Raw genomic sequence first — 15,328 nt, 5'->3', positions numbered from 1 at the left:
TCATCCATCCAATCGGCGACAGTTGCAATCGTGACACCACCGGCACCGGGACGGGCCTCCCAAAGACGTTTTCTTTCTCCCTGTCGAACACTTCTTCCCTTTCCTCTCCCTCCCTCGCACCTCCACCTCCTCCGGCGGTCAGGCCTCCTCTCCTCTCCGGCTCTCCCTCTCCCCTCCTCCTCGATCCCAAACCCGATCGCGGATCATCGCGTCTGGTCTGGCCTGGCCCGGCCTCTCCAGTCTGCGCGCACTCCTCGCACGCCGCGGGGTGTCCGCTCGATCCCTGTTCGGGCGCGCGCGCGGGGGCTGGACCGGAGCCGACGCGGGCGGGCGGCGGCAATGCCGGAGCCACCGGCGGGGCAGCGCTTCTCCGGCCTCCGCGGCGCCCGGTGGCGCGCCGATCTCGGCGTCCTCCCCGCCTCCGCCGACGTCCCCACCAACGAGCTCCGCCGCGCCGCCGCCGACTCCCGCCGCAGGTCAGTCAGGCCCCCGGCGAAACTCCGCACGTGTTCTTGTTAGATCAACAAAGCGATCTTTACCTTTGATTGATCAGCGCCTAGGTGAGAAAAAAGGTTTGAACTTCTCTAGGCATTAATAATTGATTTGCAACATGGCCCCGGTTTCTTGGAAATGGTTCGTGTTCCTAATTGTCTGATTCGGTGCGATGTTAATACTGATCCTAAATAACTTGTGACTGTAAATTACGCTCGGGAATGTAATATGGTAGGTTGGAGTGTTCAATTCTAGTGAAGCTACAAACGCATGCTTTACACATGGATATAAAGGTCTAATCATCGCATTAAGTAACATAGTAAATGTTTCATGCTAGTATTTGTGAATCGTTTACTTGTCAATGTGTGCGAAAAATATGCGAAATTGTTGGCTCCGCGGGTTTTGAATCCCGGCTTACAATTGGTTTCTGTCGTTGTAGATACGCGAATTTGCGGCGACGGCTGTTGATTGATCCTCATCTATCCAAGGATGAAGAAGGTGGCCATGATCTCGTTGTGGAGAACCCACTGTCACAGAACCCAGGTGGGTGGGATTTTTTCCTCAAATGTGTACGCTTTCCAACTTGACATTGCTTGCGGCACCAGGCATTCACTTGAAAAGCTTCTACTTAAATACTCGTAGGTTTATGCTGTTACATCAGATGCTCTGAAGCATCTTTCTCGTACCACAATGGTTACTGAAATAAAGTTGATGATGATCTGTCATCAGATGTCTGGTTAAATGGTTGGTGCTAGATGACTCAGGGGAGGCAGGCTGGGATAAGGAGGATAAAGTGTTAAGCCTTTTTTCCCCTGAGTAGCCAACTACTACTATGTCTCACCGCAACCTAACACCAGCCCTCAACTGATAATAGACTAGTTACAATTTACAACAAGAAAGACTGTGCTGCTGTTTTCCTCGGCTGTTATGCATTTTCTTGGTTCGGCATGTATGCTAGGCAATGCAACAAAGAGACTTCTTTCACATCTTCTTTGTATTATTTTGGATGAAAAATGACACACCATTTAGTCAGATCATCTTTTTTTTTGTTCTAATCATTTTGTACATCATGAATGCAGAAAGCACCTGGGGTCAATATTTCAGGAATGCAGAACTAGAGAAAATGCTGAACCAAGATCTGTCCCGACTCTATCCTGAATTGGGAGAATTCTTCCAAACAGCCGCATGTCAGTCCATGCTTGAACGTATACTGTTAGTATGGAGCCTCAGGTACCCAGAGTTCGGATATAAACAAGGTAAGTCATTGGCGTGTATTCAGCTATTTTGCACTCCTCATCTGACCTAACCAAGGAGGAGTCCAAGTAGCTCCAAGCCCTGCAATATGGTATACATAAGATAAATGGTTCGTGAGTCTCATATTTATTTAATATTTCTTAGGAGCCACTATTTAAAAAAATTCCTACCAATATTTTTGTTATGTAACTGCAACCTATTGATGGCAATTGATAGTGTAATACTGGTGGGTTTCATGTCATGAGCAGATTGAACTTAACTTTGTTTATTAAACTAACTAGCAGGTGCACATCATTTGAACCACATATGGAACTCAATATGCTGTTCTAGCTGCCACATAATGTTTTGCCTTACTAGGAGTTGATCAACGATCATTATTTTTCTTCTTCTAATGGTTCTGACATCCATCCATTCTTGTTCCATGTTTGACAGCATAATTCACCTCTCCTCTACAGGAATGCATGAACTTTTAGCTCCTCTGCTCTATGTCCTTCACATTGATGTGCAACACTTCAAACAAGTCAGGGAGCTTCATGAAGAGTTATTTGGTGATGATTTTGTTGGCCAAACGTTTCCAGATAGGCCAAAGCTGAACAGGAGTGAGAGGAAAAACGCTTTTGAGGGCAGTGCAGCTAAAATTAGAAGTTTGGACGATCTTGATCCTGACACCAGGGACCTCCTCTTGATAAATGATGCATATGGAGCAGAGGGTGAGCTGGGTATTATTTTATCAGAAAAGTTTATGGAACATGATGCGTATTGTATGTTTGAGAATTTGATGAACGGTTTGGTGAATGGTGAGCAAGGTGTAGTTGCTATCACTGACTTCTATTCTCTCAGTCCTGCACCAGAATCAAGCGCGGGTTTAACACCTGTAAGGGAGGCATCGTCCGCAATATATCACTTGCTTGCTAGTGTGGATTCCTCTCTTCACAGTCATCTCGTGGAGTTGGGAGTAGAACCTCAGTACTTTGCCCTACGATGGCTCCGAGTCCTATTTGGCCGCGAATTTTCACTTGACAATCTTCTGTTTATTTGGGATGAGATATTCTCTTCCCCTAACGATTCATACTGTACAGAGATAAAGAGCCGAGGACACTATCAGTTTAAGGTTTTATGTTCTTCACGTGGTGCCCTGATTTTGTCAATGGCAGTCTCTATGATGCTTCATCTCAGATCCTCCTTGCTAGGAAGTGAGCATGCGACTTCTTGCCTGGTGAGACTGTTGAATTTTCCTGATGACATCGACCTAAAGAACTTGATTGAGAAAGCCAAGTTATTGCAACCTTTTGCTTTAGAAAGAAATCTTCCTACATCTCTCACCGGAAAATCTCCATTGACTCCACCAAACTATTGGGAAGAGACATGGAAGACGCTCCAGATGTCAGTAGACAAAAGAAGTGGTGGTCCAATTGCTAGGATGAAGGGCAGGGGATTGCTAAGGAGGTCTAACACAGAATCAAATGTTTCCAGAACCAAGGATGCTAAATCTGAAAACAGTATTTTGACTTCAACTAGTCAGTCTATTGTTGATGTACCTCACAATGCCGATATAGTTCCGGACAATTTGGTGAACAGTTTGTCACCCATGCCTATTGAACACCAACAGGATCGTGTTAATCAAGGTACTGCAGAGATCATTAGGAGTACCTCAAACAGTCTATGCGAGGTAGGCGCAATTGATGGCTCCTCTTCGGCTGGAATGAAAAATCGTGAAGCTCGTGAGTACATAGCCAGGAGTAGGAAGATATCTTTCCGGCGTCGTACTGATCATGGCCATGATACCCGTCATACAGATGAACCATGTGTTTCCCATGATGTGAAGGTGGTTAATGAGCCTGATCCACTCTCTGTGCAAAATTGTAAGATCGATGAACCTGGTCAGACAAATGGCAAGATTGATGAAGTACCAATTACAAATCAAACGTCTGAATCGGTGGATTATCAACCAACTCCGGAGCATAGTTTAAGTTTTGATGCAGGCCCAAGTTTGAATGTGGTTGATAAAGAGTTAATTGGAACATTAAGGTCTTTTGGCGACTCAATGGTTGAAAATATTCAGGTAACCATGCTTGACTGAATCTGCTGATTATGAAATTTAAAGTAGAGTATGTTATTGCATCACATCACAGTTATTTTCGTAGAGTCAGAGGCATATACAGCTTTACCTAGTTGGAGGTTTTGCTAAAGCTCCTACTTGGTGTTGGTATTATGTGGATCCTATATTCTGCTAATTTCATAATACAGCCGTATCCATTTTAGCAGTACATTACATAATTCACATGTCTAAAATCCTCCATTGGGTCTCCTATACAAAATGATAAAATAAACTGTATCCGTTGTCAAGTACATAAACCCCAAAGCGCTCAGATCATGATATCATCATGAATAAGTGTGTCCGTATGTCCTTTGGCTAATTTACTCGTTTATTCAACAGGTCATTGAATTGTTTTTTCAACCAAATTTACGATTGGCCTCTGAGCCTGGAAGCACAGAGCAAGCGAAGGCGCTAGCAGCTCTCGAACAACTCAGGAAGATCAGTGATCGTTTACGTTGTATCTAACTAGTGTGGATTTTAACTAGTAGGAGCACAGCATGATCTCATTTACATATGCGTTCCAGTTAGCCCTTTTGTACACATAACACTTACATTTGACAAGATATCAAAATCCTTCGGATGACTGGTATGAGCGCTCAGCTGGTGTAATGTGCACTCAACCAATAGTGCACTGATGCAAAATAGTTTGTACATGGTCCATGTAACGTGATAAAAAGTCCTAACTCCATGTCTGGGCACATATCGCTGTAAATAAGTGAGCTGGACCCTATTCTCTATTGTTACCCACTTTGTTTGGGCGCCTAAGCAATAATGGATTCGTGAAGTTTCCTGTTACTATCCTTTTCCATGGTGATTTTCTTGCCCTTGAGATCCTATGTCAGTCTACATGATAATCATTCATCACTAATTCTGTACCATAATTTTGGATTTTTTAATTTCAGTTTTAGACTGAACAAAGGACTAGTGCTTGTGGGCATTTACAGGAGGCCATTTGTTTAGTCGACGTGGAGCTTGTTTATTTAAATCTTTATGGCAATGATAGTATGCCAATGATGTAAGGAGCAAGGTAGCACTTAAGCCGTATCTCAAACCCATACAAGGCCACATCACAGGTTGTAACAAGGCACAACAATATTCTTTTTTGTAGCAGCAGATACAATAATCAAAACATCATTGGCAAGTCACTGGGATTATAAGTTTGACATGATATAAATTAGATGCACCAGTGATGCCCATGTAACAACTAAGTGAAACCATGCGGAGTTATGTTCAACCGCCAAAGGTTGATATGATGCCCACTATTTTCTCATCCTACAAGTAATAGGCTCCCGTGTACGCCAAACAGTTCCTTTCCCAGCTACACCATGATCCCATCGTCCTGCAAACATCGGATGTGAAGGTCAGATGTGGAAATCAATGTTGTACAAATGACTGCAAGATAAAGCATTGGTACCGAAAGATTCTAATACAACAAAAGTTGCAAATCCCGAATTCGTGTTAACGAAACTACTTCAGAAGAGCTACTTAATTAATGGTATGAATCAAGCTAGACACGATCCATCTCTTACCAATGCGGAAGCATGAGGGTGACAATGACATGTAGGCTACACTAAACCTAGTTCCAGTATGCAATTGTACTTTCCCTAACAACAAAGGTTCACGTATAAGCTCTGAATATGTTCTTACAGGATTGCACTTAGAAACCTTAACAGACCCCACCCAATGTTTAAGTTCTTACAGGATTACTCCGTGTTAGGACTCTAAAAGAACATGCAACCAAGGTTTTCAACGGCCAATCAGAGCCTAATAAAATAAAAACTCATCCTCCTAGCTTCATAGGTAACATGGTAAATACAGCTGTGACGTGGCTACAATCCGAAGTTCTAAACTTTTTATCTTAAGAGACAAAAAGGGAAAGCAGACGACCAACATCGGTTATTCTAATTCTGAAGGATCTGCCAAGGCAAGATAACTGATAAAAAGGGTAACACTTACAAGAACACTTAGACAAGCATGAACTTACTATTCCATGCCGGTCAGAATTGTTCAATTAACAAACAGCCAAACAAGGAACTAAAACCCAGAGCCCATCAACGAATCGGCTGATAGAAGCTCCCAAGGCTCGCCACCAATCTACCACTTATAGTCAGAGTTCCAACTTTACAATCTCATTCTACTTAACTTTCTCCGTGAAATGAACCAACTATAATGAGTAATTAGAAATCCAACTAAATTCTGAGCATAGATGTTGCCCGCTCCTTCCTCCCCTGATCAGAATAGTCAACATAGGATAGCTGTAAATTAAATCACTACACCAATCTAGTGCTGGTATACATTTCAAATTGACCATCAAATCCCTACTTAGTAGGAGCCATAGTTCCTATAATCTCATTCTACTTAACGTTCTCCACAAAATGATTGAACCAACTATAACGAGGAATTAGAAATCCAACTAAATCCTGAGCATTCATGTTGCCCGCTCTTTCCTCCCCTGATCAGAATAGTCAAAATACGATAGCTGTAAACCAAATCACTACACCAAGCTAGTGTTGGTATACATTCCAAATTGAGCATCAAATCCCTTTAGTACTAGGAGTCATAGCTCCTAAAATCTCACGACAATTAATGGCTGAATCAGAACTCATACATAACACACAGAAGCCAAGACCTACTGTATTACATTAAAACCGAGTACAAAATTACACAGCGGAATGATTTTCTTCCAAGCATCAAGGGAAATCCCAATTGCTGGAAACTTTGCAGGGAGTCACCACGGGTTGGGCCCAATCGCGCAAAAAAAAAAAAAAACTTTACCTCATGCGACCGCGACGGGCTGCGGCGCCGCCTTCTGCGGCGGCTCCTTGGCGCCGGCGAAGTCCTCCTCGTTGTATACGACGGTGAGGAAGAGGGAGCAGGAGGGGCACCGCGCGATCTCCTCCCCGAGCCTGAGGTCGGCGAGCGTGATCTGGAAGAGGTCCCCGCAGGGGCACGGGTACGTGTACGCCCCCAGCTCCTCGCTCCACTCCATGTCCTCGATCTCCACCTCGTCGTACGCCGACATCCTCGCCCGCCGGCCGCCGGAACCCGAACCCTAGCTCGCCGCGGCGGAAATCCTCCGATAGTTTCGCGCGCCGCCGCCACGAAGAAGAAGCCGCGCCGCGTCTACGGAGGAAAAGTGGAGAACGTTTCTTTGCTAAACCCTTGCTCATCTAAGTATTCACGAAGAGGTCGCTGAGGGGCAAACCCGTCAATACGACTGGTCAAACCGGTGGCGTCCACCCGTGGTTTTGTGCGAAGCAAACGGACGTGCCCGGCTGCGGCTGTCCGTGTCCGATTTGCGTCGACCGGCCTAACACAAAAATGATCATGTTTGATGGTGCCTTTAGAGCATCTCCAGGAGATCATCTAAACGGACATGTATACGATATGTAGAGGACCAAGTCTAAAAAAGGCTCTCCAGCAGCACATGTACACGGACATGGCTCGATACATGTCCATCCAAAACTTGGGTCGGCCCTCCACATCTGGGTGACGAAGCACAGACAAGTGTTCTAATGACAAACCTTCGCCGAAATAAGTGCTCGGGGTAGCGAGGATTTGTTTTGAAGTAATCATCCCAGAGAAGAACAAATCCGGCATCTCTTCCTCTGTCGATTATCTGACATCCAATCTTGGAACCGCCACGGCGTCGGGCATTTCCCTGCTCTTCCTCCTCGGCGATTCGTTGCCATAATAAGTTCATCGTCGCTCGATGAAGACGACGATGAATTCATCATCATATCCCAAGAGGTGCTAATTGTATCGTGAGAGAGTGGATAGAGAGCAAAGAAGCTACAACCAGGAATGTAATGAGAGAGGTGGGAGATGGTGGTATATATATAGAGAGGAAAATATAGCCGTTGGGAATATAGCCGTTGGAAATATAGCCGTTGGAAATCTAACTGTTCAAAAAATAGAGCCGTTGGAAAAAATCCGTTAAATAGTAGTTATAGGATATATTAAAATATAGGAGAGAGAATATAGATGTCCTGGTTATAGATGATCTGTCGGAAAACTGGGGACATCTAAAAAGGAATCTTTATAGATGATCCTCTATATGGAGATATAGAGGACCAAATTTGGATGAGCTCCTGGAGATGCTCTTATTTGGGTGCCCATAGAGACTCGACGCATACTATTTGTTTTCTTTACATTTATCTATAAATAGAAACATTACACAAACTACTACTCGTAATAGTTTGAAACATAGTTAAAACATTACAAAATAAGGAAACCTAACTAGTGTTGGTCTCCCGAGTTTTATGTTTTCGTTGCGAAGAAAAAACACTCTCAGACACTCAGTCATCTAAACTGGAAAATCCAGCTGACGGCTGTTGTGCCCGGTCTTCTCCGCATTTGCAGAAGAACATCCAGAAACCTACACTAGTGGCTTCAATTGGCCGATGGCCATCTTCGCTGCAAAGAATAAATATTCTGACATTACTAGTTGTCGGTGTCCTCGTCGGTGTGGTAGTGGTGCGGCAGGATGTCTTCTCGAACACCTTGACGATCATCTCGTCTTCGCCTTCATAGAGGAAGGTGAGTAGACAGCCGACCTCAAGGTTGTGGGCACGGGCAAACTTGTCCCACCCGATGTGAAGGTACATCTTGCCATGTCCGTCCAATATGACATCGACAGGTCATTGGCAAAAGCCACATCTGGCCTCCCGCAACTGCAACTCGGCCGGCTCAATGCCGTCGATGAACTCGGCTGAAAGAACATCTCTCTACCATTATGATTTGTGTGTAAGATGACAACATTTATGATACCTTAATGTGTGTTAAGTGGTGCAGGATTTTTTGCCTCATTAGCTTGATCTATATTGCATTCATACTGAAAAGGAAGAAGAGGCATAAATTCACCAAGCCGACGAACATTTCCGGCAGCCGCTTGATGCCGAGGGGGCCCTCGTCGGTGTGGAGGATGAACTTGAAGCACCTCGCCTCCTGCGAAGATGATGACGACGCATGCAACATCGAGCAGGGGGTGGGGTGGGTGATATTGTTCCAGCACGGCGGCCCCGGCCGCAGCTACCGCCTCGCCGGCCACTGGACCAGCCATGGATCCCCTCACGGGGTTGAGAGAGAGGAGGTGGGGTGACGATACGGTGGAGGTTAGTGCGGCGGCTAGGATTTGTGTGAAGGAGATGAGGCGGCCTAGCGCGTGCCCTCTTTATACAAGGCAACCGAGGGCGTGAGACGCCGGACAACGACATTTATTTTTCATTACCATGAGGTGGACGGGAGGCATCGCCATTAACATTGCATAGACTACCAAAGCGATGCATCGTCGCGACTACTGGCGCGCCGCTAAGGGCATGTACAACGGGGGCGCTTAGCCCCCGACGCTAGGATCCTAATCCCAGTTGATGGACGATTAAGGTTGAAATTCCTAGCGTCTTTGTGGTGTCGATGCAAAGGAAAGAGCCGGCGCTTAGTTTGTTTCCTTCCGTTGGACCCCGCGGGATAAGAGCATGCGGCGCAGCATGATCCAGGAAATTTTGCATCGGTACGTTAAGCGTCCGGCGTTGGGAGGATAGACGCTTCAATGAGTTTTTAAATTGATGAAATCTTCTTTTTCTCTCTAAGCGTCTCAATAAGCGCCCCGATTGGACATGCCCTAAGAAGACGCATCGAGCTAGGTCGGCCGCTAGGCGGACCCGTGGGAGAAGCAAGCGGTCACGCGATGCAACCGTGCATCGTCGCGTCCAAATGCATCTAAGACGCATATTTAGACTATGTTTACGGCTCGACGGACAACCCGATCACTATACATTGGGCCACTGGCAATCGTATGTTTCGTGTGGTCGCAAACGGTTTTTCCGTCGGTCTGTCGTTAGGCCGCTGGAGATGCCCTTATTTCCTGGGGCGAAACCGTCTTTACTTTTAAAAAGAAAAGATCTAGCAAACAGTTCTAGCCCGAGACGGAACCGTGGTCCTATTTGCGGAGAGGCCCCCGGGCCGACACCTATATTTACCACCAGCTCCCGCACCCACCTCCGCCTCCCCACACCTTCGCGACACCACCACACCACGCACGCGACGCGCGGCTTCCACCGGTTTCCACGAGCTCCGACCACCTCGAGCATGGCGCGGGTGCTCTCCTCCCGGACGGCGGCGGCCCTGGCGCGGCGGCTCGGGGGCCAGCCGGGCGGGCGCGTGCTGGGCCGCCGGGCCAACCACACGCGGCGGGCGGGCCGGGCGATGGTGCTGGAGGTGGACGCGGCGGGGGCGTCGACGTCGGCGGAGGGCGCGAGCGCGCTCAAGCAGCGGCTGGAGGAGGCCATCGACGGGGCCATGGCCCGGATGTCGGAGCCCGAGTGGGCGCCCTTCCGCCCCGGGACCTCCTACTTCGCGCCGCCCCGCCCCGCCGGCGCCGCCATGGGCCTCCTCGAGCTCGTCACCCGCGGCGGGATCGGGGTGCTCCCGCCCCAGCTCTCCGACGACGAGGCCCGCGCCGTCGCATCCTCCTCCCGCGGCTACCCCTGCTCCGCCTACTACGTCGACGGTGAGGAATCCGATCCCAGATCCCCCCATCTTCATTTCCCCCTTTCCAAGTAATAATAATTCAGAAATGCCCCATACTTGCACAGCAAGATCCTCCACAGTTCACAACAATTCTGACCTAATTCTGCTCTGCAACCCCTATAGCTGGTTCTGCTTCCCTGTTTAGCAATCTACGTTATGTAACCTGTGGCTTAATGGCTTCGCAGGCCACTTCCCGGACGAAGCGGAGGAATCAGTGGATGATACGGATGTTGAAGTGGAGGTGACGATTGAGGAAGCAGAACCAACTGAGCAGGGCTGAACCGAAGGGGATTACTTCTGCTATTGCACTGGGTGAAGTGGGAAATCAAGAAACACTTGTCCTTTTAATGTTTGCTATTGTTTTCTGCTACGGTTGTACATATGTAGAACCCTTGATGAGTTCATTACCTAGTATGGGGGAATAAGAACTTGCTGAATTCAAGTAGTAATCTTTTCTGATCATTTGTAACACTCAATCAGTATGGGATCAGTAACACCTTGTGATGCTGTCTGGCTTGTTTGGTGTGGTGAATAGTTACACTTGCCTGTGATTTTTCTAGTAGATCCTATGGTAGTGGTAGTATAACATTTATTAGCTGAGATGTGCACAATAGCCGAATTTCTGGAGCATACTGGCATTCAAATCAAATGGTCATATCAGTTTCCGAATGTGAGTTACACAAATGGGCTGTCAAGATGTGGTTTCAAGAAAAACTATACAAATTGCTTCTCAGAGTTGGAAGAGGGGTTATACAATCAAAACTAGAGGAAAATGCAGAAAATGCTGTGCAGTTCAGGCTAATGTGGATTGCTTTGCTTCGGCGGGTTCGCCATCGCGACGAGGCCACTGAATGGATCGCCGAACGGGTTGGATAGCCCGGCATTGGTAGCGTACTGGGCCTGCTGCTGTTGGTATGTCTGTGGTGGCATCATCACCATTTGGTGTTGCTGCTGCATCTGGTAGTACTCCTGCTGCTGCACCTGGTAGTACTGTTGTTGCTGAGACATCATAGCTAGCTGCACGTTTGATGGTGGTGCGAAGCTGCTGGACATGGTGAATGGGTCGCTGGGATCAAACGGGTTCGTCGCGAAGCTGCCGTTGTAGGTCGCACTTGCTATTTGTTGTCTCCTTGATGTGTCTTCATATAGGCTGTCTAGCAACAGCTTGTCGAATCCTCCAGCCTGTTGAGCAAATACAGATGAATTAATCACCTCTAGAGTACTTTTACTTGCATTCAGATTCAGTTATAGGCTGCATTTGGCTTTACGATGGATTTTCAAAAGCACTTTTTCTATTTTGGGGATTCAAAATATTTTACAATTTAGTCGTGACAGCAAAATGTCACTAGAATTACTGTAAGTGTCTGCAACTAACTAGATTCTGCAGTTCAGCATAGCACTCAACAGCCGCCGCCATACTCTGACCCTTTTTCTAATGAGCTGTATGAGATGTTACGGACAGGTTGAATCTAAAGAATGCATATACATACCAATTGGTTGCCAGCTGGTTGACTTGTGTGGTTACTTGGTGCAGTGACCAGTGCCAATTCCCACCCAGATTTGTCAATGGCGAACAAGTCTTGGGAAATTGAGGTATTGTTCCCACTCCCTACATTACTCAAGAAATCACGAAGCAGTATTTAGCACCAGATATACACATTTAAAGATTGGAAAGATTCTCGACACAGGAAATCGCATGATTAAACTTATTTGATCATGAGGTGTTGTCCTTGTCAAAAGAATGGTTACTTGTGTATTTGTGATTAATCAGTTAACTGGAATTATTAAGCAGAGATTACATCCAATAAATACCTGGTCCCACAATAGCAAGAGCAAGCGCGTTGCTTTGCTCAAGGTCTGCAATCATGGGATGCAATTCTTCATCCAAATTCTGCCAGTAGTGTAGGAGTAAGAGTGTAAGGTTCAAGGAAATATGCACTGTTTTGGAATAAAGATGGATCAGTATGGGTTAAAATTACTAATAGATCTCCAGTTGTGGGCAATGGCTGGGGTTCATCTTCTTCTGAGAGGTCAGCAGTAGTCTGTGGCTCTTCTTCAGGCTCCTCAGGCTCTTCTGTTTCCTCTTCCACTGGTTTCTCGGGTTCCTGTGGAGTTTCGTCTTCGTTATCACTAGGTAAACTCCGCTCCTCGGTTTCCTGGTTTAGCAACATCAAAATTTAATAGAAAAATAATAGATTGTTACTCAGTGTATTGACTCTTTATTTCTTTGCACTTCTACTGATTGTGAACAAACTCACCACACTCTTACTCGTGATGCTGGCACGGGGTGCTTCTCTGATATACTCTTCCATAGTTACAAGGAATGAACAAGGTGGCTGCATATTGGTAAAACAATAACATGTCACTAAATATCTAAATCCTTGTAATCCGGAGATTCGGTGGACAACTGATTGACATGCATAATCAGGAGTAGCCAAGAAAATATTGTGAAGACAATTGTAGGTCGTTGACAATTCAGACCAAATAACAGGCCATGTCTGCGCAAATGCACTAGTTATGGCACAATCGATTTCATGTATTTTATCCTTCTTGGTACACTGAAAGTCAATATCAGGATGTAGTCTATCATTAAGGTATGGATGAATCAATGAATGAGCATACCTGCCTCAAAGTAGGAAACTGGAAAGTCCTAGCCAGCTCAAGACGTTTGCAGTAGTCATAAAAAGCAGAAAGCCTTTCTGCCTGTAAAATAGGCAAAATCACATCATGGAGTCCCAAGAACCGGTTAGTTGACCCACTATATAGAAGAAATAAAATCTGACTTTCTATACCTGCTGGCCAGCTCTTTTATAGATTTCAAGTGCCTTGATAGCATCGATTTTGGCCATGTCAAAATACTATTGACACGAGAAGAAACTGAACTTACGTTTATGAATTGATAGTGGACATACACATAACACATAGGAGGATATCCAAAATAATTGTTACCATATCAACAAGATTGATGATGCCGTCATTGATCGAACAGTATATTTTGAAGCTCTCCTTCAAGACCTGATGTCCATAAGGTCACTAAGAAATACACACTATTGTATGAACTAAAAGAAAATAAATATTTTATATAAAAACCACCACAAGTTCTTAACTTACAAGGGCTAATGCATACTGCACGAGGTAATTTGTGCAGGACATACCTTCGGGCTGCGATAATAAAGAAGATGAACAAGAAGAAAAGAATAATAGCAGAGAAGAAGAGTATGTCATCTTACTAGAATCAAACCTGGCAGGAAATAAGCCTGAGCAGTAGTTTCTGCAGCGCAGGCAACTGGTCTAAAAGGTCTGCGCATGGAAGTGTTCTCGTTCTACTGTGTGCCTGGCATAAATTTGCCGACATTGTAAAATCCGTAAACAGCAACGGTGCCAAGGGTGTAGTACAAAAAATCAGCATGCAGCTTGGGAAGCTGACAATACCTTGCCAGAAGCCTTGGGTAATTTCAGCAGACGATCGGCTTCGACATCGTACTTTAGGACCCTAAAGCACTCGACACGTTCATCTAGGTATTGCGCATACAGGCGGACCCAAGCAGAGCAATCCCAAGCTGAGAAATGAGGGAGGAGAGCATGGCTTCAGCTACCAAAATAGAACGGTGAGAGCTATTTCAGAAGAACAAACCTAGTGGGCTCGAGTCATCCTTGAAATGTGGAATCTGCAAAATAGTTCCTCTATACGAATAGCTCAAGAAGTCATCTTTGAATGTCCCATCACCTTCTCTGAGTAATCTATGTATCACTATCAATGTTTTCAATGCAACCTGCAGCAAACATAGTGGTTAATATGCACCATTTTTATGCACCAAATGAATTCCTCTCAGAGGAGAACCAAGAAAAAATGGGATACATATATACGGAGTATGATCTGAATCAAGGATCATCATTATCGCAGACAAATTATAAAAAAATCATTGACATAGACAAGTAAGGAACAAGACCCACTATCCAGTTCTTGGTCTTGGACAATCTCCTCGCCAACGTACAAATGGTGTAGGCGACATCCGCTCGCGGGCGATTCACGGTGGTCGCCAAGAGTATCCCTGCATCCAGCAAAACGGTAAGCCTAGGAATGTTTTGTTGAGACAGAGCAGGCCATGGATCATCAACATCCTGACCGATCAGAGGCTGCATTGCATGCATTTGCAGTAAAATGACTCACTCCTGAGGTGCCTCTCCTTGGGCGGGCACTCCACGTGGTTCGTCGCCTTCACGATGGCGATATCCAGGTCCTGCAAAGCCGGACGGAAAGATTTACAACAGGGCGCATTCATCAGCATTGCAAATCTGCAGGGTAATCGCTCGGCCGAACGAGCACATCGGAAACGCAGATCCCGTGCGGTGTGCAGGCAATGTGTTTGATCGGAGGATGCTGACCTTGTACTCGCTGTTGAAGTTGGCGAGGCCAACCTTGGTGGAGTCCTTGAGGGCGCCGTAGGCCTTGCGCCAGGTGCCGGACCCCATCCCCACCGTCGCCCTCCGCCCCCCGCCGTCGCCCGCAACCGCGGCCTAGCCGTGCACGCACGCACGCACCGACGATGGTGGTCAGCCCGGTGCGCCAATTTTAGCAGGGGTGAGGAATGGGAGGGAGGGGAGGGGAGGCGCGCGATGGCCAGAATAGGGGCGTGCGTCGTAGCGAGCCGGATACTTCGGCCGTATCGGAAGCCATTGGGCCGGAGGTTGCTGGGGATGGAGCTGTTGGTGCGCCGCCGAGGAGGCTGACGGGGAGCACGCCGTTCTTTGCTCACTGTTTTGCTTTGGGGCAGCTGACGAACTCAAGGACAAAACAATAGGCAAAATGATTTACTCTCCCGATCTAAATTAATTGACTTAACTTTATCAAGATATGTACGCTATTTAGGTGTGTTTTTTAACTCTAAATATATGAACATCTAGACAAACTTAACTCTATTAATTTAGATCAGAGGGAGTAAAAAACAATACGCA

The 15,328-nt window shown here is 46.2% G+C and overlaps 4 protein-coding genes across 4 annotated transcripts; 2 read left to right on the top strand and 2 right to left on the bottom strand.

Moving 5' to 3' along the window:
* Nucleotides 1-411: 411 nt before the first annotated feature.
* On the top strand, nucleotides 412-4,639 carry LOC124697617 (TBC1 domain family member 5 homolog A-like). The gene is made up of 5 exons (XM_047230185.1): nucleotides 412-476; nucleotides 932-1,035; nucleotides 1,572-1,748; nucleotides 2,202-3,808; nucleotides 4,184-4,639. The coding sequence occupies exons 3-5, from the start codon at nucleotides 1,616-1,618 to the stop codon at nucleotides 4,307-4,309; spliced, it is 1,866 nt and encodes a 621-aa protein (XP_047086141.1). The 5' UTR covers nucleotides 412-476; nucleotides 932-1,035; nucleotides 1,572-1,615; the 3' UTR covers nucleotides 4,310-4,639.
* Nucleotides 4,640-4,921: 282 nt separating this feature from the next.
* LOC124684129 (diphthamide biosynthesis protein 3-like) lies at nucleotides 4,922-6,960 on the bottom strand. Its single transcript, XM_047218517.1, has 2 exons — nucleotides 6,620-6,960; nucleotides 4,922-5,183 (listed from the first exon to the last, which is right to left on the bottom strand). The coding sequence occupies exon 1, from the start codon at nucleotides 6,864-6,866 to the stop codon at nucleotides 6,621-6,623; it is 246 nt and encodes an 81-aa protein (XP_047074473.1). The 5' UTR covers nucleotides 6,867-6,960; the 3' UTR covers nucleotides 4,922-5,183; nucleotide 6,620.
* Nucleotides 6,961-9,844: 2,884 nt separating this feature from the next.
* On the top strand, nucleotides 9,845-10,817 carry LOC124684128. The gene is made up of 2 exons (XM_047218516.1): nucleotides 9,845-10,352; nucleotides 10,558-10,817. Exons 1-2 carry the CDS (start codon nucleotides 9,932-9,934, stop codon nucleotides 10,650-10,652), a joined length of 516 nt encoding a protein of 171 aa, XP_047074472.1. The 5' UTR covers nucleotides 9,845-9,931; the 3' UTR covers nucleotides 10,653-10,817.
* A 353-nt stretch (nucleotides 10,818-11,170) lies between these two features.
* On the bottom strand, nucleotides 11,171-14,845 carry LOC124661422 (putative clathrin assembly protein At5g57200). The gene is made up of 15 exons (XM_047199278.1): nucleotides 14,759-14,845; nucleotides 14,544-14,613; nucleotides 14,327-14,424; nucleotides 14,007-14,145; nucleotides 13,805-13,932; nucleotides 13,614-13,706; nucleotides 13,484-13,534; nucleotides 13,322-13,387; nucleotides 13,165-13,230; nucleotides 12,995-13,075; nucleotides 12,631-12,708; nucleotides 12,352-12,528; nucleotides 12,185-12,263; nucleotides 11,863-11,981; nucleotides 11,171-11,554 (listed from the first exon to the last, which is right to left on the bottom strand). Exons 1-15 carry the CDS (start codon nucleotides 14,843-14,845, stop codon nucleotides 11,171-11,173), a joined length of 1,716 nt encoding a protein of 571 aa, XP_047055234.1.
* Between the last annotated feature and the right edge of the window lie 483 nt (nucleotides 14,846-15,328).

Source organism: Lolium rigidum, chromosome 1 (assembly GCF_022539505.1).
Source record: "Lolium rigidum isolate FL_2022 chromosome 1, APGP_CSIRO_Lrig_0.1, whole genome shotgun sequence".
In the NCBI taxonomy this organism is placed as follows: Eukaryota; Viridiplantae; Streptophyta; class Magnoliopsida; order Poales; family Poaceae; genus Lolium; species Lolium rigidum.
This window is presented reverse-complemented; position numbering and strand designations above follow the sequence as displayed.

Bases quoted from the DNA above. Each gene is read 5' to 3' on its own strand.
- LOC124697617 (XM_047230185.1), top strand. From the start codon at position 1,616: ATGCTGAACCAAGATCTGTCCCGACTCTATCCTGAATTGGGAGAATTC. The intron at 1,749-2,201 runs GTAAGTCATTGG...TCTCCTCTACAG, and splicing joins AGAGTTCGGATATAAACAAG to GAATGCATGAACTTTTAGCT. The intron at 3,809-4,183 runs GTAACCATGCTT...TTTATTCAACAG, and splicing joins CAATGGTTGAAAATATTCAG to GTCATTGAATTGTTTTTTCA.
- LOC124684129 (XM_047218517.1), bottom strand. From the start codon at position 6,866: ATGTCGGCGTACGACGAGGTGGAGATCGAGGACATGGAGTGGAGCGAG.
- LOC124684128 (XM_047218516.1), top strand. From the start codon at position 9,932: ATGGCGCGGGTGCTCTCCTCCCGGACGGCGGCGGCCCTGGCGCGGCGG. The intron at 10,353-10,557 runs GTGAGGAATCCG...ATGGCTTCGCAG, and splicing joins CTCCGCCTACTACGTCGACG to GCCACTTCCCGGACGAAGCG.
- LOC124661422 (XM_047199278.1), bottom strand. From the start codon at position 14,845: ATGGGGTCCGGCACCTGGCGCAAGGCCTACGGCGCCCTCAAGGACTCC. The intron at 13,388-13,483 runs GTAAGTTAAGAA...TATGGACATCAG, and splicing joins TGCAGTATGCATTAGCCCTT to GTCTTGAAGGAGAGCTTCAA. The intron at 11,982-12,184 runs GTATTTATTGGA...TGAGTAATGTAG, and splicing joins TCTTGCTATTGTGGGACCAG to GGAGTGGGAACAATACCTCA.